The sequence below is a fragment of the Vespa crabro genome, chromosome 22 (genome assembly GCF_910589235.1).
Source record: "Vespa crabro chromosome 22, iyVesCrab1.2, whole genome shotgun sequence".
Lineage (NCBI taxonomy): Eukaryota > Metazoa > Arthropoda > Insecta > Hymenoptera > Vespidae > Vespa > Vespa crabro.
The window spans coordinates 4,341,789-4,366,752 of NC_060976.1; the positions used below are offsets into that span (position 1 = coordinate 4,341,789).

General features: G+C 40.1%; 3 protein-coding genes across 8 annotated transcripts in view; 1 reads left to right on the plus strand and 2 right to left on the minus strand.

Moving 5' to 3' along the window:
* Window positions 1–16: 16 nt before the first annotated feature.
* LOC124431911 (scoloptoxin SSD14-like) lies at window positions 17–4,284 on the minus strand. 3 transcript variants are annotated; one of them, XM_046980330.1, is made up of 11 exons: window positions 4,104–4,245; window positions 3,881–3,966; window positions 3,595–3,800; window positions 2,641–2,877; window positions 2,269–2,492; window positions 1,752–1,944; window positions 1,484–1,684; window positions 1,151–1,400; window positions 864–1,057; window positions 517–757; window positions 17–394 (listed from the first exon to the last, which is right to left on the minus strand). In XM_046980330.1, exons 3-11 carry the CDS (start codon window positions 3,789–3,791, stop codon window positions 131–133), a joined length of 2,001 nt encoding a protein of 666 aa, XP_046836286.1. In that variant the 5' UTR covers window positions 3,792–3,800; window positions 3,881–3,966; window positions 4,104–4,245; the 3' UTR covers window positions 17–130. The 3 variants fall into 3 exon arrangements, with proteins under 3 accessions (XP_046836286.1, XP_046836284.1, XP_046836285.1); XM_046980328.1 differs by lacking the exon at window positions 3,881–3,966 and having other exon boundaries at window positions 4,104–4,284; XM_046980329.1 differs by having other exon boundaries at window positions 3,881–4,221.
* LOC124431909 overlaps window positions 2,677–24,964 on the minus strand; it is a 23,183-nt gene continuing 895 nt past the window's right edge. The window contains exons 2-11 of one of the 3 annotated variants that reach the window (XM_046980322.1): window positions 16,156–16,312; window positions 15,882–16,078; window positions 14,461–14,598; window positions 14,000–14,306; window positions 12,685–12,933; window positions 12,254–12,485; window positions 11,945–12,190; window positions 11,331–11,662; window positions 5,734–10,913; window positions 2,677–2,827 (exon numbers count right to left, since the gene is read on the minus strand). In XM_046980322.1, coding sequence (XP_046836278.1) covers window positions 10,599–10,913; window positions 11,331–11,662; window positions 11,945–12,190; window positions 12,254–12,485; window positions 12,685–12,933; window positions 14,000–14,306; window positions 14,461–14,598; window positions 15,882–16,078; window positions 16,156–16,257 — 2,118 coding nt within the window. In that variant the 5' untranslated portion in view covers window positions 16,258–16,312 and the 3' untranslated portion in view covers window positions 2,677–2,827; window positions 5,734–10,598. Of the gene's footprint in view, window positions 2,828–4,330; window positions 5,623–5,733; window positions 10,914–11,330; window positions 11,663–11,944; window positions 12,191–12,253; window positions 12,486–12,684; window positions 12,934–13,999; window positions 14,307–14,460; window positions 14,599–15,881; window positions 16,079–16,155; window positions 16,313–24,964 lie in introns of those variants that run through there. The other 2 variants (XM_046980323.1, XM_046980320.1) reach the window with 2 other exon arrangements.
* Window positions 2,912–24,964, plus strand: part of LOC124431916 (phytanoyl-CoA dioxygenase, peroxisomal-like) — a 24,472-nt gene continuing 2,419 nt past the window's right edge. For both annotated transcript variants that reach the window (XM_046980344.1, XM_046980343.1), the window contains exon 1: window positions 2,912–3,200. The gene's annotated coding sequence lies outside the window, so the exon portion shown is untranslated. The remainder of the gene's footprint in view (window positions 3,201–24,964) is intronic.

The window sequence follows — 24,964 nt, forward strand, 5'->3', positions numbered from 1 at the left end:
CGATAGATAACGAAGATAGCGTGTAAAACTTTTTATTGGAATTGGAAATAATTTTATTAGAAAACGACTCGTGCGTTTTCTCTTTTTCATGACAAAAGTACTGCGCGAGTTTGTTCGTTCAGGCGATCGTTCAATCGATCCCATAAACGTCGCCACACTTTCGGTAGTCCGCATTCGCATAGATGGTACCGTTGTGGCAAAAAATTACGCATACCACGCTACCGCGTTCCCTATAACGTGAGGTTTTGTATCCCAAATTCTTCAGACCGTCGATCACCCCTTTGGGTATACCATACTCGTAAGCCACTTCGCCCGGAAACAGCTGATGATGTATTCTTGGGGCATCGATGGCTTCCTTAACTGTATTTCCCATCCATAGAATTTTAGCGATCACCTAGGAAAAAGTTTTATTCGATTAAATTCCGTTTTATCTTCGAGATAGAGCCGCTGACGATCCGACAAACGTAGCGGGGACGGGGGTCTGGGGGGGAAGAAAGAGAAAGCCCATTATCGTACCTGAGAGACAGCTGTCGTGATTTTAGTCCCACCCGAAGCACCAACGACCATCTTAACGTTTCCACTTTCATCGACCAAGATGGTAGGTACCATCGAGGACATGGGCCGTTTTCCAGGTTCTATATAATTGCTAGGACTGGGCGGAACCCCGAAGTAATTCGTTTTCGATGGTATCCCAAAGTCGTCCATTGCGTTGTTAAATAGAATACCAGTTCTCTCGCTAGTCACTCCGCTCCCGAAGCTATAAAAAATTAATAATTACAGATAATTCGAATGGAAAATGTTTTCGTTGATATTTATTATCGAAAGAAACGAAGCGATATTAGTTATTAGTCATTAGTACGAACTAATAATTGATCGTGCTGGTAACCGACACGGCATCACCGTTTTGCGCTATAACCGAAAGATGCGCTGTCCCATGATCCTCGGTACCGACGTCGAACGAAGCCCCATAATGTTTCGGATCGCTCCAAGTCTTAGTGTCCTCTATCTTCATTCTTATTTGATTCGCGTAATCTTTCGACGTTAAATTATTGTTCAACTGCAAATAACGACATGTCAGTCAGCGTTGGATCGAAAGAAAATTTCTTTTTTTCGTATATTATATATATTATTATTTAGATAAGAAGCGTACTTCGGTCATATCCACAAAATCCTTATCGCCCATGTTACCTCGTAAGGCATACGCGTATTTGTAAGTTTCCAACATTCTGTGATACGTTAGGATCGTCGAGTTCAAGTCCGACAGGCTGTTCGACGTAAATCCGAAGCCATCGAAAACGTTGAGAATAAAATCGAGCAAGCTTCCACTTCCCGGTGCTCCCGGGGTAAAAAGTTTTATCCCATTGGAAAATTCTGCCTCGATTGGTTTCTCCCACGTAGCACTGAGAAATATAACTCTGTCGTTAATAGACGAGATCCACGAGATCGTTATGGATCTCCTGCGTGAACTCCTCCATTTACGTACCGATATGCGTTGAAATCCTTCATGGTGATGATACTGCCTCTTTTTTGCAAATCCTCGGTGACCATCTCACCGAGCGTACCGTTGTACAATACCGAGGCATTCTCTTTAGCGATTATTCTTAACGTCTGACAGAGCGTTTTCGGTTTTACGATCGAACCGATCTTGATGAATTTGTTTGTTTTCGGATCGACGAATAGTCTCCTAATAGATTTAATTTAATAATCGTTAAATAATCATCGAGTAAGAATGATCGCCTAAGGTGACTTACTTCAAGGTAGGATCCGTGTGAATATTCTTTTCGTTATATCCAAACCCATCGTACTGGATCTTGGATAACGTGTAACCCTTTTCGCACAGTTCTATACTTGGTTCGAACAGATCTGCCCATGGTAATTTGCCAAATCTTCGATGAGCTTCCCCGTAACCGGCCAATTCACCGGGCACGGCAATGGAAAGGGGTCCTAAAATAATTTACAATAATACGTCGTAGTAACGTAGACGCTACTTCATATCTTTCTCCGTTTATTTTCTTTAAAATGAAGATAAGTCCGTATAGAGATAACGCTGTAATTATATTATGAAATAAAAATAGTTATATAACGGAGTCCAGCCAGTATAAATGTGCAAATTAAATGTTCCCTTTTAAACATACAATTTAAGTAACGTTTCTTCTCATAAAATTCATATTTTCCATCGATGAGCGAGCGAGAATGGATTTCGACACGTTATAAATGCGACGCGTTAGATACGGTATATGAGGTAGAAGAACGCCGAAGATGATTTACCGATCGAGGAAACGTGCTCCGGTTTACCAGCGTACATAGTAGCGTTCGCTAATAACGGAGCTCTATCTCTTGCGTTTAATACGTAAGCTCGGCCAGCGGCTTTATCGTAAATCGTCATGAGAAATCCACCGCCTAGACCCAAGCTCTGCATGTTTACAAGACCGTTGCAGATCATAGAGGCGATCGTTGCATCCACCGCCGAGCCATTTCTTTCCAGGATATTTCTGTTATGGGGATGGGAAGGTGGCGAAGCAGAAAAAGAAAAAAAACAAACAAAAGTAAAATCGACAAGTAATATCTCTGTACGATTTAAAAAGATTTCTTTACGATTATGTAATTATAAGGAAACAAATATCCTTTTGTTCTACCTACTTGCCAATGACGGCGCATGGTGCACCATCGGCACAAACAGCGCCGCGTTTAAAAACCCTCAATTTGCTCCAAGAAGGTGGCTGGTTGTTCTCCGGATCTGGTGGAAATAGAATCCCTTCATTCTCGCGATATCTTAAACTGTCATGGATGGCGTAAAGACCGACGGCAATGATTATTTTGAGGATCACTGCAACCACGATACCAATTATGATCACACCTTTCGTGCGAAAACGAGATCTGAAAGATTATAACCATTCATTCAGACAAACCGTTGGAGATCGAGTGGTTCGTTTAGTTTTTTTTTTTTTTTTCTCTTTTTTCTCTTTTTCACACCATATTCAGGTTGCCGACAAAACGCCATATCGCGTTACATTTCCAACGTTCTTTCTTTCGTTTCTTGTTTTTCTTCGCCTTATCTTTATTAGCAGAAAGACCAGCGCCACGGTACGTTGGTACGACTATAAAAGACTTTAGACTTTAGATCATCGAAAGAATAATGTTCAGTTCCTCAACGGATTAGCTATCGCGTTGACTGTCGCCTCGTGCATCTCACGATCAGAGTACGTAATCTCTATATTATTATTTCTAAGCCATTATCATCTCCTCCTATTACTTATTATTACCAATATCCATCGTTATTCGTTCCATCTTCGTAACGATTTTTCAGACGATTTTGGAGAAATACAAACAATTGTCACGGAAAGTGACATACATATGTCGCAATACTAACGGTAATCTCGCAAAAAAAGAATATAGAAGGGAACGTTCGTTTAGCGCCACCCATCGTCATTTATTTCAACGATATAATTATTTACTTTGATCTATCGATCGATAAGATAGGAGATTATTATTTTATCCAATACATACGCAATGCCGTAGGTGAAGGAGAAAAACTGAGTGAAGGAATTCTTCGAAAGAGAAGAAAAGAAAAAGAAAAAAAAAAGCGTGACTCACGTGTCAACGCGTAAAATCTCGAGGAATCGAGATTTCGTTTTACCACGCGAACCGTTGTACGCGGGTAAAAGTCGGGCCGTGCCGGCGTTTTCCATTTCTTGGTAATCGCATCTGTCGATATTGTCGTTCGTGTATCGTCGAGTATCGTTGGTATTTATGCAAAGGGAAGTAGTACTGGACGACGAAGTGGAAGTCATCGTTCTTCTCTGCACCGAAAAATCGGAAAATAGGAAAAATTACGTATAATTCTCTTCTGGATCGTCCGGTAAAATACTTTTCTCCCTACCTGTCTCGACTCTTTTCAAATAAAGCGCCACGGCAGCTCTCGTCCATCGAAAAATGACTTTCTTCGACGATCGACGCTTAGAACGGCTGTTCCGAAATAAGCGTTCAAATTCTCGTTTAAGAAAAGGGCTCGAACGATCGAAAATGAAACATTGAAAATCCTGGTATTATACCGGACGGACGGTTTAAGTCGCGAGACTACTCATCGACGTGAGACAACTTACTCGAAATGCTCGTTTTCTCTCGAACCACTGCATTCACGGTCTCATCCTCACTTACATCCAGCTCGTTGACGTGTCGTCAAAGAATTTCGTTCCATTTCGACGAATTCAATGAGATACCTCGGCACTCGAAACTCGAAGGAACATTTCAAGTATAAGGGAAGCCGAACGAACGTCGTCGGATGCGGAACAACGTTCAGGAGAAGCATCTAGTGACCTAGAAGAGAGAGAGAGAGAGAGAGAGAGATCAGCTGACCGTGAAAAATCGAACCGAGCATGCGTATGGCTGGAACTTGCGTTACAATTTCTCTCTCTCTCTCTCTCTCTCTCTCCCTCTCTCTCTCGCGCGCGCGCGCGTATTCGTTTACCCACGCCGACACGTGGAGAGAATACATGCTTTGTATACAAGACGAGCAAGTAGTCTTGTTAGTCCACTAACTAACGATAAGCCGGGTTATAACGTTTTGCCGAGCGAAGCTAATTAAATTCAATTACATTTCGTTGTTACTTTAATGAATCCTTTAATCGGCATATTTAATCTTCGATAAGATCGAAGTTAAAACTTTGGAATGTTTCGACTTAGTCATTCGTATAAATAATCTGAAATAGTTTGACACGAAAAGTCAATGGTTTCGTCGACTTTAACGAACTGGCAATAATAATAAGCCCACGTCGGATATGACGAAAAAAATGCAAATCGATACGTGTCCAACGAACGTTCCTACCCAAAATTCTTTCTCATTGTTATTGTCGTTGTCGAGCTCTTATACGATAGTACGTGCCTCTATGCTTCGAGAGGGAAAAAGAGAAACGAAGGAGAGGGAGAAAGAGAATGCGGGTTCGTCAACCTGTACGACCGTTCCACGGCCGTTCCACGATCGTTCTACGATCGTTTCACGATCGTTTCTCGCGTCGTGACGAGCCTGGTAAATGAATGTCCTCTCTCTCTCTCTCTCTCTCTCTCTCTCTTTCTCTCTCGCGCGCGAATAATCATTTCTCCTTCTTCGACGAATGATTTTTTTTCTTCTTTCTCATTCCGAAGATCCGAAAGGACCACTCTCTCGTCGCCTACTACTTTCATCTTTTATCTTTTCTTTTTTCCCTTCTTCGTCTTCTTCTTCTTCGTCTTTTCACTTACGAAGGAACCGGTTGAACCACGTTCGAGAGAAATAGACGTTTCTTCTGGATTTTGCTAGACGCTGAGAATTACTTGCTTCATCGTAAAAAGAATGTTCTCTTTTTTACAATTTTTCAGCTACAACGAATATCCTATCATCGAGTAACTCATAAATTGCTTACGTAACGTCATTGCACGTTACCCTATCGTGTCTTGTAATAATTGAAAAGATAGTCATTGGGACTACACGAGTAGAAGGGTACGCGATACCTCTTTTATTGCCCTCGATTTCGTTCGATATTTTTTCCTTTGCAAATCTGATCCAAATTGATCGATCAAAAGTATTCCATTCGCTTATATGTATATAGTTTTTCTTTTTAATTCTTACCTTTAGCGACGATGGGTCTACGAAAGGAAGAACGATAGGTTCGATAGTTAGATTTACGACGTTTCGCGCGAATAAAAATAAAATCGTAAACCGCGTAAAAGAATAGAAATATCGTAGAACTTTGTTACCTTGGCTCTTGCGGTGGTTCGAACGTACACATAAGGCTGCTCCTTCTTGCCATCTTTTCTTTTCTTTCCTCCTTCTTCTTATTATTTTTCTTTTCTTAAACTTCTTCTCGTTCGGTCGGTGTCACTTTGACAAATTCGGCTAATCGTCTCTCACAATTCTCGTTTCTCTTTCGAACAACGTACGTTTGCCGTACTTATCACCGGTATCACGAGTTAATCGAGTCAACGCTCGAACGAACGATGATTTTCGTTACGCATGTCGCTCTCGTTCAAACTCTTTCGGACCGTTTTCGTGCGCCGACTAATTATTATGTATGAAATATTATTGCAAAAACAATCAATGTAATAGGGGCTACTCGGGGTGTACTCGTTCGTAAGAGAAAGGATCTGAGAGAGAGAGAGAGAGAGAGAGAGAGAGAGAGAGAGAGAGAGTAAGAAAAATAGTATCGCTAGAATTCGTCGCGTTAAATTTTATTATATCGTCGAAGAAGAGAAAAGCATAAGCAAGTGCTTATGACCTCCTTCAAATTTATCCGTCTTTCCGGTTGGACGTACGAATCGATCGATTCAAATAAAAAACACTCGCGAGAGCAATAACGAGAGAATTAACGAAGAATGATTTTCTTCTTGACAATGGGAAAAACAAATGAACAAATTTTTCCACCGTTTCTATTTCTTTTCTTATTTTTTACCGGACTAACGAAAGAGAGAGCAAGAGAGAGAGAGAGAGAGAGAGAGAGAGAGAGAGTGAGAGGCAGAGAGAAAGAGAGAGAGAGAGAGATAGAGAGAGAAAGAGAGAGATGGCTTTATGGCATTAATCGCGAGGCCCGATCGAGCATAGCTTTCTCGAAAAGCATACGATCGTCCCAAATGTCGGCGCCACACTGAACCGGTTCATCGTTTGGCGACAGCGAATAGCCACGTATACAGACAGGTAATATCTCCGAGTCCGAGAACCAACCACGGCGCTTCGCGTTCGTCAGGATTCATTCATGAAGAAAATCGTTAAGAAACCAACCGTTCGCCAACCGTTATCGGCGAACGCTCTTTCCTTATTCTTTTTCTACTCAAAAACAATGCAATTGACATTACAATTCGTTTGTTCGCAAATCAAATTTGTTAAAAAACGACTCCATCCTTTTATTCAACATTTTACTTCTTTTCTTTTTGTTTTTTTTTTTTTCTCTTCTTTTTTAACCGATCCAAAGGGAAACGTACCGACGACGGATTCGATTCTACGACCACAGCGAGATAATTGCAACGAATAATAGCTCCGAGCGAAGCCATTAGGGGAAGCGAGAATAATGAACCACTTGCGACGCGTCTCGGTACCTTAAGTCCGTCTATAGCCGAGACACAATTTCTATTTCTCTCTCGCTCTATCTCGCTGTTCGATACAAGCACGGCGCTTCGTTGATTTTTATTTCGAAAAAGTCAATACTCCCGACCCTCCTTATCCTTCTCTCTCTCTCTCTCTCTCTCTCTCTCTCTCTCTCTCTCTCTCTCTCTCTCCCCTCGTCGTAATGCTTTTTACAAAAGGGAATGGGAAAAGAAAGAGAAGATGTATCCCAAACGATTTCGATTTTGTACGATTCTGTTTCTCTTCTTTTCTTATTTTCTTTTTTTTTCCCTCCACCGCCATTTATAATTTAACATTATACATACAGATGTTTTTCTTCGTTATTATCATATCGCGATCGTCGATTAGTTAACGATTAGATAATCGATAATCAAGAGTAGGGATACGCATAACGATTCGCAGACAAGGATTTTCAAACGCCAAACTCAATGATTCGTAATACCGAATGGGAGTGGAGTAGAGGAGAAAGGATTAGCTCGCGTAAGATTATTCGCGAATACCTACTCGTTAGGTATATCGTGTCTCTGAACGAACGAACGTCTAACACTAACTGGTACATTGCAAGAGTAGCAGCTTTGGCGATATCGTCGTTCGTTCTCGTCGCGCTTAATTGGACCAAGAAGCGGATAATACTTTCGTCGTAGAACGTGTGTCTACTGGCCGGGAGATCGGAAACTGCCGGACGCGTTTCTTCTTCCGTTTCTCTTTTTTTCTTTTCGAGTCGGAAATATTCGTTCGAAAATAGAAGGAAAATTTACTCGTTTCGAGTCGCTTCGTTATTATTCGCGACCGTAAGAATGGAATATAAACGAAACGTCGTCGATCTTTCTAGGTATTTGATGGATTTCGCAGCTAATTGTCTTATTCTTATTACTTATATTATCTACTTGTATGTACAGTCATATATATCCGACGGAATTTTTCAATCTTCTGCGCCAAAGTACAGGACGTAGAAATTTTCTACACTCAAGATCCTGTACTGATAATTCTTTTTTCTTTCTTTCTTTCTTTCTTTCTTTCTTTCTTTCTTTCTTTCTTTCTTTCGCCCGGAACGAAGAAGGGACCGCAACCCGTCCTATCTCTCGTAGCCTGGCGCCAACCTGGCGCGTCTCTCGGCCACGGCACCATAGTACCATTTTCCACACGACGAGACATTTTTCTGGTTTTTTCTTTTTTCTTTTTTTTTTTTTTCCAAGACAAACCTTACGTCTCGAGACTTTTCCGACCATCGTGTCCTATCATTTTCGTCTAGGCACCGTAGTCAGCTCTCAGAGAATCCTCCCGAAAAATTCTTCCCAGTCTATAATCTACTGACATGTCGGGTCTTCCCCTTTTAATTTTCAAGGACACGCACTTAAATTCTTCTTTCCTACTCGCCGATCTCGCTTATCAAAACGTGTACCTTTGTTTCTAATCCATCCTATTTATTTCTTTGGCTAGTTCCGTTTAAAAAAAATAATCGAATGGGCCCGTATTCTTGATTTTAAACGGGACGTTCGCGGTAATATAATAAAGCCTTTTCCTTATCACTCGCTCGAGTTTCGCTGATTTGATGTATAGGCGAAACTCGATTATCGATGTTAATTGAAATCGTGTCGCGAGTCGACCAAACTCGATAAAGACCTAAACTAAAAATAATTTCAACGCGAGAGACGTTAATAGGCGGACATTTGATTTCGCGGTAGTTGCGATCGATAATAACGAGTAAAAAGCATAAAGAAAGAAAAGAGGGAAGGGGAGGGGGACAATAAAATTCGCTCGTCTACTCTTTGCGGACGGAATATCTAGAAATAGAGTTGGTTATATAGCGCTCTTTGGAACTATTATGTATTCTAAAAACTTGAAAATTTTCATCGTAAAATCATTTTTCTTTTTTCTTCCTTTTCCCCTATTTTTCTTTTCTTTTTATTTATTTATTTCATATTTTTCATTCATTTTCGCTGTAGGAACGTATCGGCGTCACCTTCTTCGGTTAAATATTAATAGCTACGAAAAAAGTCGAATATTACATTTACGCCGATGATTTAAATCGACGACATCCATAAGTTTCTCATTAACACGTAATTCTTATCACTTCGTTTAACGATCGACCGAGCAAATACAATTATAACGAAATTCTCTTTTGGCCTAACACGAAATGATTATTTTTTAAGTCATTACGAACGTTGTTACAGCCAGTTAACATGTGTGCATATATATATATATATATATATATATATATATATATATATATATATATACATACATACATACATACATATACATATATTAGGCGTCATTAAAAGATTATTAAGGGACTAATAGCACGCGATAGAAGGATCGTTTGACCTTGTGCCAAGCGATTGCCTCGAACATCGATCAGACGGTGTAATATCAAGATAGCGTCTAAAAATGACTCCTCTTCTCGAATTCGTCGGATAGGGAACGATGTCTCTACGTTACTTAAACTACGAACTGATCAATGATTTGGAACTTTCCAATAGCTATTGTTTCTCCTCTATTGTCTTATCGTTCTCTGATATTCGAGTCGATTACGTGGAAGGAAGGAAGAGTTCGCTATTAGCGCTTAAAACGCATCGATAATAGACGATATATACGATTTTATCAAGATCTTAAGGTAATATTCTATAATCTATTATAGAAGATCCTTTCCAATCGGAATACTTTCTCGATTAATAATCCGTCGACTGTGTTACGTATCTTGATACGTACTTTTTTTTCTTTTTCTTTACGAGGCGGCAGCCGTTGAAAAGAAAGAAGAAAAAAAAAAGAAAAGAGCAAGTATAGTGCACAATCGATCGATTAACGATTAAGCGTCTTTTCCAACAATGGTCGAGTTACCTCACGATCTATAGGAACTATAGATCGTTCGCTTTCTCTCAAACTCCTACGCGGTTTTTATTTTCTTTGCGTTCCAAACACGAGGACACACAGAGATATCGGTTTACAGTACTTTCCTCGAGAAAGTCGAGGCCATCGGGATCGCCCTCGTCTTCTCTCCCGATCCTGGACAGGAAGAAATATATCATTTTCAGGACGATACATTCGGTAACAGGCCGAAGCCGAAATTTTCGACGATTTTTTCATATGATCGAAAGTCGATTTCTTCAAATAACCCATTCAATCGTAATTGAATAAATAGTATAGATATATCGGTTCGGCTGGACGAGCTGTACGTTCGAAATATAGGATATTTGAGAAAGAGATAACGTACGCGAGAACGTCCAACGTTTTCTCATTGAAATAAGATAAAATAAATAGGGCCGCATAGGATCGATCGACATACCATTTTCAGTTATGCGAGAGCGAAACGAATGACGATGTTTTTGTGCGTTAAGGAATATGTGGGTTGCGATTAAACGGATACGCATTCATTCTCCTCGTATCGTTCACATTGAATTCGCCATCTACCGTCGTCGATCAGTCGATAACTATTCTGCCGGTCTTTACAGTTTCGTCTTTAGCTCCAAACCTGGACGAATCGGGGGAAAAAAAATCGCGGGGTTTACGGATGAAACGATCTATCCAATAAGAGTGGCCTCATTTGTGCCGCCACGTCATCTCGATCTTCGGACACGTCGGAATTATCCCCCTGCTTTATTCTTCTCCTCCTGCGAGATGCTCCCGACCTTTCTCTTTTCTTCGATCTTTTTTCCTCGTCCTTTCGACCAATTCCTTCCTCTCCCCTTTTTCCAATCACCTCTTTCGTTTCGATCTCTTCGACGCTGCTCCAACTATTCTCGCTCTCGCTTCGATTCCTCTCTTCATTTTTCCTCGATCCCTTTCTCATCCTCGTATCGATATCCTCCTCTCCGTCCTCCTGCGTGTAGATCATACAGATTTTTAATGTACTGCATGATATGCATCGTGATATTTAAATGATTCGTTCAAAGTTAAACTCGCTAGCCGAACATTTGCGGCAACGAATCAACTCTCGGCTGGTCGCGTTTTACATAAATACCACATGATATCATTAATATACGTATATGCGTATGTAATATGGGGATCGTTCCGTGGGCTTTTTCCCTTGAAAGAGGGAAGAAAGAAAGAAAGAAAGAAAGAAAAAAGTTGGATCGTAATCGGTCGAATAGTCGGGAGAGTCGTAAGAAGAAACGAGATCGATTCGCGACGACCTCATACGTATCTCCTGATCTATTCTGTTTTTTTTTTCTTCTATTCTCGAAATCGATTGGATTGGAGAACGGAACGAACAGAAGGAATGATATTTTATACTTACGAACATTTGCGTCTTGATCGGTAAAGTCGTCGTCGTCGTCGTCGTCGTCGTCGTCGCTGTGTTATCCGTCGTATCGCTACTCTCGCTGTTGTTGTTGTTGTTGTTGTTGTGGTTGTTATTATTGTTGTTGTTTGGCCTGATGCCAGTTGAAAGTGAATCCTCCTCAAGGGTTCTCACGCGTATCAATCGTCGGCTTGCCGGCCAAACGTCCGTCACATTTTTCAAGTTATTCTTCCCCATTTTGTGAGCAACAACGCCAGTCGTCCAAACGTTCGTTTCGCTACTCCCAGTGCTACTATCGCTTCCAGTACTACAATATCTCCATCTACGTTCTTGGTAGAATCGTCAAAGAGTAGAAAATGAGAGAGAGAGAGAGAGAGAGAGAGAGAGAGAGAGAGAGAGCAGTCAAGGAAAGAAAATAATCGAGATATCCGTTGCCTGCCAATAGGCCAAGATCGTATATAATTGATCGATTTCGTTATCATTATTTACATCGTTATTACGAGAAAAATAAATGAAATGAACGGCTATGTTCTACTTGTACGAAATAGACAAATTCCATCTCGATTACTCTGGGTAAATAAGAAAATGAAAAGGAAAGAAACGATATGTACTTTCGCAGGGTGGATGATGAGTCGAGTTCGAGGGATGAGATTTACGAAATAGAGGACTCCCATCGTTTTGGCTCTCCTCGCTGCAAGCACGCGTTATAAGAATCCTTGGACTTTGTCTGGGCGTTTCGTTCATACCGATGGAACAACCAGTTCCAATCTCGTTGCCCGTTGCGAAATCGCCTCGATAATGCGGCCCCATTAGACTCGCCGCGCTAGCACTGGACCTCACCAATTTCCCAGTTTCGCCTTCGAATCGATGATCGTGAGGTTTCATTTGAAACATCTTTTGATAATGTTTTGATTCTTTACCTGATTCCGCCGATGGTACTCTAAGCGTGTTACACGAAGCCGCAGGCTGTAATCTCGTACGATGATAATTGAGATTACCGTGTTCGATGCTATTTCCCGATCTGCAGTTACCAATCGCCAATAGAGCCTCGCTGAGACGTCGTTGTAATGGAGGAAATGGAAAGAACGATCCGGTACCACTTCCCGACGGTCTTCTCGAGCCCGCCACGCTAGGCGTTCTTGCCTGTATCTCCTAAAAATGTCAAATACCACACAAAATTCAAGTGAAACACGTACACGGATTCTCAATTAGGTAATATCGATATAACGTTGTGATTTAACGTGTGATTTAACGTTTACGACCAAGGCATTTTCTCTAGAAATTTTTTGATCGTTATTATTGGTCGCGCGCGAACGGTATACCACCGTGCGATATAACCATTTACAATTACCTGTTGCAATTCGGACTTGGTCGCCTTTTTTCGCCAATAATTTTGCACGGATCGTCTCAGAGTTTGCGATTTCAGACCGTAGAGAAGACCGTTGATCGGCGGAGAACAGGCAAGAAGGAAAGATGCCAAGGAGGCTAGTCGAGGATGCGCCTGGAGACGATCTTGATCGCCGGCACCGCAGGATTCCCAAAGTATAAATCCGCAATAGGGAAAGTACAGCAAATAGAGGGAACCGACTAGTTGCATCACCTAAAAGTTTTTCTTTTCTTCAGCCGAACGTTCCCTTTTTATCTCGTCTTTTTTCTCCCTTATAATCGCGATAGTTTTGCGCGATTATAAATAATTTTCTTATTGGAACGGAAACGCGAAAGCGCTGTTTATTATGCATATATCGGATACTGATAGGAATCGACGGATGACGGAACATGGATCGCTCTTTAAAAAGGACAATTAAAAATTAAAAAAGAAAAAACGTAAAGTTAAATTACGTTATCGTAAATTTTTAACGAATCAAATTACTTTTATTCAAGTCCAATATCACGAGAACAGCTTATGTCCAATGAACCGAAGATAAATTAAATAACATATGAACTGGTAACACCTGTTCTTTCTAATCATACTGATAAAATTAAAGCGACGTGACGTGCCGTTATTTCGCGCCGGTAAAACATCACCAAAATGATCTTTCTCGAGGCGGTCACACATTCCGTCGATCTAGTTCGAAAACGGACGACGAATTCACCTAGATACCGAACTAACATCTTCGTACGCGTTTATTATTCCGGCTCGTTGTGAACAAATAACAGATAATATTCATTTTATATTCGACTTTAATACGAAACTTTATTTCTTCGATCGATTCGCTCCTCCGATACCGAGAGAGTATTATATTTTTATACATCCGGCGATAAGACGAGGACGGAGATGTCTCGACGTTTGCCCATCGAGCATCGAGAATTCGGTACTCTAGGCTCCGTAATAATAATAACGGAGCCTCGTTACCTCTGACCTTTGCCTTCTTCGTTATAAACGTTAATATAAATACAAATGAGTCCTGGGCATTATTGTCCCAAGGTGATACCGAATGCGGTGATATTGAATTGCACAATAATAATCCCCTTTAAAAAGATCTCATTTATTTATTTCGGATAAATGGATGAACGGTACGAATTTAAGGAGAAAATGAGAAAAGAAGAATATATTCGCTTGTCGAACGTAATCTTTACGAGGTACTGTGTCCTTATACACACCCACTCACACACGCACACACAAAAGGCATACAAGTACATAAATAGAAATATACGTATGTACGAACCGTGCTCGCAGCGCTATGAAAACGAGGAGGGCCACCGGCCGAGGGTGCCGTGACCGTCGGCACGAAAAATGGATTTCGCTGATGGGTGATGGTCACTTGGGCGCTTAATGTGACCTCGTAGATTGCACTAGCGATACGATGCCGATGATAACGCGCTATACCGAGGACTCGCAAATTGCAGACCGTCACGAGAATCGCCGGCAATGCCAAGCCGAGAATCGCGTAAACCGCGCCGTAAAGCGCAGCTGCGGAACCCCAACTTCCGTTTCCAAAATCTGGTGCGCAACAGCCTAAGCCTGGACTGTATCTATCGGAATGACGGTCGGGCGATTTAGGAGGATTTTTAAGAAATCGAGAAAGATTTTTGTTTCTTAAAGTTTCTTTTTTTCTTCTTCCTTTTCTTCTTTTCTTTTTCTATAAGATATATGTAAAAGGGAGAAGAATAATACCGATACTCTAACCTGTAAGGTGGTACCAGGCCGGAGAACGGTGGTAGAGACAAGAGAAGGGCTCCCGTCCAGGAAGCTGCCAAACCGAGGTTCACTCGCCGGGGTGATACCAGTGCCGCGTAATGCAACGGCGCGGCGATAGCGTAATATCTGTTAAAACGGAAATACCGAGTCAAGCCTGAGTCTGAATATTGCGCGTTTTTATTCGCACGTTATCGATACGTCCACGTTAAGCGTTGCGTATATCCTTTTAATTTTCCTCGGGTTAATAAGCAATTTTAATTTTTCCGCTAAAGCGGAATTTCATTAACGTTTCATAACGTTGAAATACTTTTTACCAATTCTTCGTAAATATATTTTTATACCGACTTCAAAGAAACTCTTATAAGATAATTTTATTAAACTTTTTAAATTTATTAAATATTAACTTTGATACGACCAAACTGGTGTATACGCATCGCTTTATGAAGAATCGGGCGAAAATGTGTCTCTCGTTATTGATAAATGGGTCATCCGTTCCCTTTTTATTGCTACGAAATCGAAAGAATTATTTCGAATGGTAACATTTTCTCTTGCTCTCGCTCTCTTAAAAGACCTTACTCTTTCCCATTTCTTGACTGTAATGGAACGACGAGTTGAGTAAAGAAAGTTGGATAAAATAGGACTCCTTATCAACGGCAAACCGGTCTTGTGCCGATTGACAGCGTAAAAGACAAAAGGATCGGATCCGCTGAATGTCATTATTGACGTGTCGTATCGAAGAGCCTGTTGTCCTTTATATCGGTCTCATATGACGAGCCAATGTGCTTGAAGAATAAAACGGAGCTAGATTTATCGGTCATTAAAAAGCTTTTACGAGCGAGGTTACTATATACGATAAATTGAAAAAGCTGATATGATTTATGATATTTTCCGAGGAAATACCGATCAAATTATTTTCTAATATTTTACTTGAAGCTTTACCGATTGCAAATAATTACTTTTAAATGTTGTATGCATATATTTGACTTGATATTTCGAGTAATATACGGGAACGGGGCCAAAAAGAGAACGGAAAGTTAGAAAAACAATCGTCGAAAGTTCCTACTTGTTACTGCGAGAAATTCTTCGATCGAAAAAGCTTCTCGAACTCTATGTATCGGAAAACGCTTCGGAATAATACAAAACGGCTCTATGGTAGAAAAGGAAAGGAAGAGAGAGGGAGAGAGAGAGAGAGAGAGAACGTGACAGCTTCCGACGTTGACCAAGTGAGATTCTTATGGGCTTCGCGTTCGACTTCGAACGAAGAGAAAACGTTTTCGTATGGGGATCACTTTAAAAGGTATGTACGCAGGTAACAAAGATTGCCGTGTATGCGATAAATAAATAATGGAGCAAAATTCTGCTATTTATTCGGTCTATTTTTTACCGACATATTATTTTGAAAGACTCACCGATCGCAGTTCAGTCCCGTGACGGTCCACAATGCGACGGGATGTAAAAGGGCTAAGAGAAAGCCATGAAATACGCACCAACTGCCGGCTATTGGCCAAGGTGTAGTAGTAAAGATCAGTAATATCAGACACACGGCTGCCTCGACCGCGCCAAGATGAATCAGTAGCAACGTATTTGCCGTTTGCTGCTGCTGCGTCTACGAAAAGACATAATCGTTATCACCATCGTTAATTATCCTTTCGACTTGACATATCAAGTCGTTATTAAGTTTACCTGTTTACCAAGACCAAGAACAACGAGCAGGACGTAGACGTTAAGAAGAAGGCCCAAAGCGCAGGCAAGGATGAGAGGGACGCCAAAGGCCCAAGGGCCCATTCCTCCCCTTTCTCCTACGTGAATTTATTTCCTTTTGGAACAGATTCTCTCTCCCCTAAAGGAAGAAAACTTAAGATAAATTCTCTAAAACGAATCCCAAACGGATCCTCGTACCGAATCCATTCCAATTGATATGATCATATGATCGTAAGAATAATCCTATAGAAAAAAAAAAATAATCGAAGCGATTAAATTCTTCCAAAGGACCTATTTAAAACTTCCCTCGAGATATTAGGTACGGGGCAGAAAAGAAAAAAGAAAAGAGATTCTGTCGGTAGGATGAATAATTTGGTTTGGGCAAAAACACCAATACTATTGGCAATTTCATTAGAGCAGGAACGAACGGAGTACAACGATGTGGTAAAAGGAGCTCTCGCGAAAACAAACCCACGCGCACGCTCTCATACACACATACCGTTTTCGTAATACTCCGACGGTTTAATTTGGTTAGGCCTACATTCTGGTACTTCCATTAACGACCATTAATATTCTCTCTCGCTAGTCTACGCTCTAAGAAACTAAGAAAGTATGGGAAGCGTAAATGGGCGAATCGAATTGAACAATCGAATCGTTGAATCTTTATACATTAACTCGTGATCTCGTTCGAGCAAGGGAGAGCAAAATGACGTCAGAGCCCTTACGCGAGATATTTTCCTGTTGGTCGCTTCGTGCGATACACTTCGTTACTCAGCGTACCGGTCAAATCGAATTGGGTGAATCAGGTTTGCACATTCCCAATCGAGTCTACGGATTACGTTGTCGCGTACTACGTCAACCGCACTCCGTTGTAAAACCACTCCGCTCCGGAAGGACACCGAATCAAAATTTAATCGTATTTTCCTTAATTTTTCTTTTTTTTTTTTTTTCTTTTTCCCACCCCACCGGCTCTTCCCTTTTTTCCTTTCATTTATACTTTTATATCTCACTATTTTCTTTTTATGCATAATTGATTATCTCGTTCATTGAAAAAAAACAAACAAAAGGTAACATATAAGTCTTGAAAGTTTCATCAAAATCCTAAAACCAAAGGGATTTACTACGTAAGTAGATCCCTAAGTACGATGTCCTTTTAATGAACGACGAAGAATCGATAAGACGTCGATGATGGGATTAAGGGATCGCCGAATTGACGTATCGGAGGTCCTTTTTCTCCTTACTTTTCTTCTTGTTTCTTTTTCGTTCTTCTTCTCTTCCCTTCGCATTCGTCGTACGTCATTTTAAAAGGAAGAAACTCGATGTAATAATGTCAGAAGGAGATCGAAGAAATTCTGAAACGAACTGAACTTTCTGAACTTTTGAACGGTCGTACGTCGAGGAAAAAAGAAAGAAACGAACAAAAGAAGAATGGCGTCAATCGACTCGTAAAATATTAAAAATCCTAAGCTTCGAAAGTAACGAAACAAACGGGTTAGAATCGTTGTGGTTACAAAGTTGAAAACTTGGAGGAATGCTTTTCCCTCGATCGATATCTCTTCTCGCGTTTCTTTAAACGTTCATAATCACGTAGAACTTGCAAGGTTTTACGTTCGCGCGATGCAACAAGTATCTCGACCGAATCTTTCTCAAGGGACTCTCTTAGGATTTAATCGTCGATATCAACTCGATTCGTAGAGAAATAAGGCATCCTTCCTCAGATTGAAAAACGATCGACGGATTGAAAAAAGAATTTTAAGAAGAAAATTACGATTACTCGAATCCAATCTTCCTAGTCGATTTGACCTCGAAAGAATATATTTTGACGAGATCGTACGATCCGATCGTTACGCCAAGGTGCATTACCACCGGGTCGATGGCTAATGATTAATGGTTTAGTAAAATGGAGAAGGCTTTCTCTCTCTCTCTCTCCCTCTCTCTCCCTCTCTCTCTCTCTCTCTCTCTCTCTCTCGTACAAATGAGTTTTTTTTCCGAACTTCGTGCGATTCGAGGACTAAAAAAAAGGCTGTAAAAAGGATAGAAAAAAGGTATACGTATATACTGCTCGCGCGAGATAGCGTGGCACGAATGTTTTCGAAAAAGAATCATAATCCGTAGTATTGTCTTGAAATGATAAATTAAATAAATTAAACCGGTGCTTATATCGGTGCATCGAAATCCTTGAATTCAATGACTCGTAGAAATGCAAATTTTCAAGATTCCTCTTGGTTATCGATTTTCTTCAGGAAAGTCCATTTACACGGCTGTTCAATGCTAATGTTTAATTCATCTAACCGATCAATTCTAATCTCCTAAATTGACAATCGTCTTAATGCTAGTTTCCCTCGGTCCCTTTGAATAATTCTCACGAAAGATATCTTCCTGCGATTTTCTCAATTTTATTATAAAGGAAGAAAGGAATTCTCCGACGCGTTATCGTCTCGTTCCGTGTCTCGAACTTCCAAAAAACCGTCCGACTATGAGCCAATGACTAATTTCTATTCTGAAATTCCACTTCTCTCTCTCTCTCGTGACTTCTTCAATCGCCACAGGTCCAGGAAAGATTCCTTGACCGGTTACATTATTGTGTCTTGTCTCGGCGAGAAAAGAAAAAAAGAAAAAAAGAAAAAAAGAAAAAAGAAAAAGAAAAGGGAAAAAAGCGAGTTTGTCAAAATGCAACGTCGACGGGTGTGGTGGCTTTATGATGTAGCGTGTAACCATAGCGTTAACAAAATCATATTAATGTATAATTTCCGGGGCGATGTAATTACTGCGCTGAAATTATACCTCATTTGCTGACGTCGTCATCTTCGAGCTATCTTCATTGTTATTACCGTTTTCTCGGATGGAAATTACCTTCTCTGACGATTTCTACAAACTATTAAAATTCTTCAGAAGAATTCAAATTATTTGGGAAGAATAAAAGGTAATATAGAAAATCGTATCTCGCTATCGATTTAATAAACATTTTATGTTTATTAAACAATCGAACGATTCTCATTTGAAAGAAGACGAAACTTTTTAAAATTCCTCTTATGATGATTCTTCTTTTCCCTATCGAGGAGTAGAGGCCTGTCTCCTTCGGAGAATTTATATTCATAAATAACTATAAAATTGGAAAAAATTAGAAGCTGTTCTGCGTGTAGCATCGACTCGAACGAATCGGCTATTTTTTTTTTTTTAATTGACATCAAATAGTACGCTTTCTTTCGTGGACATTTAGTTTCGTCCGACGGTACTTGATAAAATTCTAAAACGACGAGAGGTAGAAGTTCGAATGTATCTTTGCCAAGAGGACGTTCCCTGTGGCAATTTTTCGATATAATCTTTCGTTAATACAAGACAAGAAAACTGATAGAGAAAAAAGAAGAGCGAGAAATGTAGAGGAGAAGATGATACCTTGGAATTAATCTGCCGCCTTTCTCGAGTGAAATACATTAGCGAGCGAACTTAATACCCTCTCTCTCTCGACACAGATTATAAATTATTTAATTAAGTGTTCTTTCAAGGTAGACAGATGCGTCATTATGCTGGAATATGTTGAAAAGGTAAGAACTTCGAAGGAAGTCTTCGAAGGAATCTACGAAAGTTAATTAGAGGAACATGGAAAGAGTAAAAAGGGTAAATGATCTTTTTGGAAAATATCGCCGAGTCTCTTTAAATGCAGCTTGAACGTATAATAATACTCTGATTTCTCGAACGTAAAATTTGATATTGAAATATCAAGCGATGGAATGGCAGGGATACTCAAATATAAATAACGCTTACCGTTGTCTACGCTATCTCATTTTACAACGTTCTTTAAAACATTTTTCTCTGCTTACATTCCCTTCGCGTTACGATACGACAGAAAATTCGAAAATCGCAATCCGATCCTAACGGGATAACTACAGTAATTTATCCCGTGGTGGCATCCAAGAATCAAGAAGGTGTCTACTGCGATGTCCGTCGGTGCGATATATGCCGTTATTTGCATATGCGAATATTCGTAAAAACAGAGAGAAAGGTTTTAACGAAAATAAAGGCCTTTGCGGCGAAATAAAAATGAAAGGAACGAGAATTGTAAAAGAGTCTGCTGTCTCGTACACGGTCAAATGTCATACGACTCGGTTATTCCTTTCCTCATCGATTAATTAATTCGTCGTGAGCCAACATTATAACATTATATAAGCATCATTATATAAAGAGTATCTATATAAGGATAATATAACCGGATAAAATTCATAAGCGAGCGAGAAAAAAGAAGATATTTATTTCTATATGGATTTCTTTTCGATAAAAGGTCCGTCAATATTCGTTCTTGCACGAAGAGAATACTATAGTTTTTTGTGTTATCGATGATTATACATTTACAAAATTTCCTTGTCAGATCATCGAAAAGCCCTAAGGATATTTGAAGGAAAATCAAAATATCTTGCGCGTATTTCGCACAGGAACGTCAGGATACTGAAGTAACTCTATTTACGAGGACAGGGTGAAGCGGGAAATCGATAATCGATGGTGTTCGACTTTCCGGGAACCAACAACATCCCCTTCGATGTCTATTCTGCTACGTTTTCCATAACTCGTCATTCAATGCACGTGCGCCGATGGAATAACATTTGAAACTCGTAGATATATCGTCAGGTATATCAATGCCACGAAGTTTTCGTCATTTTCGTCTCTCTCTCTCTCTCTCTCTCTCTCTCTCATGATAAAAATGAAATCCCCTTGCCGCCGTGCGTCGAACGAGATTCGAATTCTTCGGCGTCCGAAGGAAAAAAGAACGAAAGACCGACAAAACAATATCGGTTTCCAAATGAGAAAATTGTTTAACCTAATTGGACTTTGCGAATCCGATATTCGGTATAGAAAGAAAGAGTTTATTATCCAAGTTGATTTTAAGAAGAAAAATAATTCGAATACCTGTATCTACGAGGAATTCTCTCCATCGAGATGAATCTCCGTCGTTATTCATTGATACGAAGATGAATCGATAGATGTTTGGAAAAAGGTGACGATACGAATGATGCTTCCTTATCGATAACATTCCAAAGAGGAGATTGGCCTTTGATAGATATTACGACGGTAGTCGTGCTGCTACTAGCGAATGCCTTTAAGGAGAGCAAGGCCACCTACCGATAGGATAGGATATGATCGAAAAAGAAAGAAAGTAAGGTAGAAAGATTCTCTGTTTGTACGGACAACGAGTGTGGTCGATCGACACGCGACCGTTAAAAAAAAAAAAAGAGAGAGAAAAAAAAGAAATCGAATGTAGTCCTGTCACGAGCAACCTTCACGACAAATTACGTTAACTTCGTAGAGGTCGTCGAATGATACTATATCGGATTCCTCTCGTCTATTCTCTTATTTTAAACGTTTAGAAAAAGGTTGTATCAGGTCTCAGGGAATGACGGATCGACCGACTTATATCGAGCCTTCGGAACAACGATCGAAGGAGGAGGTAGTAGGACGAGTATATTTGGCCTTGAGGAAAATTCTCGACGGTACGAGCGTGTCCTTTGGCGAGTTTACCGATCCAACGGCAATGACAGCGGCAACGACAACGCTTCTCCCAATTTTGTTTTCGAGAAGATCGAAAGCAAAGGGGGATCATCGGCGAACCCCAGGCCGATCGACCTTGCCCTCCCGCCCTTCGAGATATAAATTCAGATCTCTTCGTGATACTAATCTCACGTTTAGTATTCTATCGAAATTTTTTGTTCCTTACACCCTCGAATATTCGAGAGATCGGTAAATTTCACTCGGGATATCTCCCCTCCGGAGATATTGTCCTGAGGGGAGCTGCCGAAAATTGTCCAAGAGAAAGACGATTCTACTCGAGCATTTTCTCAACATTGACTCAAACATTGACATTATATCGTTTATGGTATAACACGCTTCAATCTAGTATTTAAATCTTACTCCTACAGCTTGTAAGCGAAAATTGTTCTATGGTAGAAACTAAAAAAGATTATACCGAGAAACATGCCTCGAGCGAATCTCCCGGTAAAGAGGGAAGGACGACGAACGCTGATGAAACGGGAAACGATGTTAAGGACGGAAAGGGAGCTATCGTATCCGAGAATGGTGAGGAGAAAACGAATGAGAAAAACAAAACGAATGCCAGACGAGTGAAATTTTCCTTAGCCGAGGAGACTACCATTTTCCCTAGCTCAGAAGAGATAGGTCGTTATCGGAGAATTTTCGCCTCTACATAAGTATATATTATCGTTAAGAAAATAGAAAGGGAAAAAAAAAGAAAAGAAAACTAATAAACGAAAACTCCTCTCAGAAGATACGAAAAATCAAGAAGAAGGGAAAGAGTCCTGCTCTAATCTGCAGGACGAAGTCTGCACGACGAAGGAGTTTCTTTATTATTGCGCGGTTCATCTGGTAGCATATAGCATTTGTATTTTGATCATTGTCATGACAATCGTCACGGGCTATTCCATGGCACATTGAAGATTTTACCTTAACGAGCTATTTTAATCGTGCCTAAACAATATGACGTAGTCGATGTAAAGAAAAAACAAAAAAAAAAAAAAAAAGAAAAAAGAATTTGTAATCGTTCACGATACGAAACGCGTACCATACCCTTGAGTAAATATTATCTAATTATTACATTTAACGACGATCAAACGAAGATTGAGCGATCGTTAAACTCTCTCGCGTGTTATTCGATCGATCGCATTCGACGTCGATCTTCGTTTCTCCTTAGCGCTCGCTCTTTCTCTCCATTATACCCTTCTATCTATTCCCTCTAATTCTCCCGCCCACCTACCGTGCGTCTCCCTTTACATAGATATGTAGATATCTATGTAATCCCTCGTCAGCTGATCTCCCGTAGCTCCTTAAACGGCCGTAAGCTTCGCTTTCTACGAACGTAGGACATAGACGGAAATATCGATGGTAGGAGTCACCGATCCGACGACGAGTATCGATCCGAATACCGAATTGAAACTGGACGACGACTGACATATCGATTCGACTGTATGTCCTACTTTCGTTAAATAGACAACCATAAAGGATACCACTTTTAACTTCCTTCCATCTCCCTTTCCCCTTGGTTAGGACTTTAAGTAGACTTTTATACCTCGAGGCTCTATGGGGACGTAACCAAAGGGGTTCTAACGAAGAAAAGGAGAGAGAGAGAGAGAGAGAGAGAGAGAGGGGAAAGGCGGCTTTTTCACTCTCCCTCTCTTGATCGACATCACCGATCCCGATAGTAACTCGTTCACCGATGCTCCCCGTCAAACTTTCTCGAATAAAATCGTATGAAGGGTCACCGTCGAACTAAATTTAATGGACCAAACTTTACGCTAATTACATTGCCCGAAGCGCGCTTACGTATGCGTGTTTATACGGCTATTTGATTTTTTCTTTTTTTCATTTCATTTATTTTCTTTAAATTATAATTTCCATTAAAAACAATGTGATAAAATATTGTTGTCCGAACGACTCGATTCGAAATAGAAGCATCGACGACGTTATCCACGGGATCCTTCTCTCGAGTCGGGATCTTTCTGAACGAGTTCACGAAAAAGACTTAGAAAGAATCTTTATCTTTTGCCCATAGAAATGTTAGTTTCCCTTATGCGTCATAGAAGGAAAACATTTCTCTCGAGACAATTTAACTCCATTGCGGTAATCTATTTTAAAACTAGCTCCGAATGAAAAACGTTACATTGGCGTTGACTCGATTTTTTATTGATTTTCGATGCGTACCTTCTAATGTTAATGGAATTTACTTTTATACTTTCTATCGAGTAAATTCCTCTTATTTTTCATCATTCATTTTAAATCACTTGGAAGCATTCTTTTTAATATTTATTGCGATTACTAAGAAAGAAAATATATATATATTAACTTGTCCTAATAACTTTTGTCCTAATAAAATGAAACAGTTTATATCGGTTCGATTGTTAAAACGCTTATTTTAAATAGCATCACGTACATAAGCACGTAGGTATATGTCGAGGAAAAAAACGACTTATTTTTCAGTTAAAGAACTGGAACGACCGACTACGTTAGAATTTTTTGAAAGAAATGCCGCGAGCAATGCTCTTGCCAGGAAGCATTACTTCATCGAACCGAGGACAGGGGTGCCACGATGTCTAGCCAAGTAGTTTATTCGGTATCTCAGCCAAGTCGGAGATATACACGAATTCTCTCCCCTTCTTTTTTCCTTTCGTAATTTTTTTCGAAAACTTTTCTCACCGTTATCGTACACGAGAGCGTAGTACTTATTTCGCGACACATCCTTTGTACAACTTTGCTTGTACGAAGGGAAACAAAGGGAAAGATGCAATTCATTTCCAACGAGATAATCGAAACTTTTCGAGACGATAAAAGACGACGACCTGCAACGACCGAAGCACTTAAAGCTCATACTGCGTGATTGTCTCTAGTTTAACGCTCAAAATTCAAATAAATAATTTCATATGATGAAGAGAAGAAGAAAAAAGAAAAGAAATAATCGTAGCTGATATTACGAGTAAACGGTAAGAAGAGGAATAAGTTGCGATGAAATTATTGCCTAGCTAGAGACACCGCCTGCACCCTTGTGTCCATGTTCGTGCCTATGTATGCAAATATATATATATATATATATATACATATTTATATATATACATATTTATATATATATATATATATATATACGCATATCCACATTGCAAAGGTCGGTCCTATGGCACGGCTGGTTCTCGAAAGGTTGAAGACCTTCCCTCTTCATTATTAACACGATGTACATCGATTTTGTCTGCCTAGCTTCGTAAACTCGTTTCCATTTTACGAGACCACGGAAGACAAC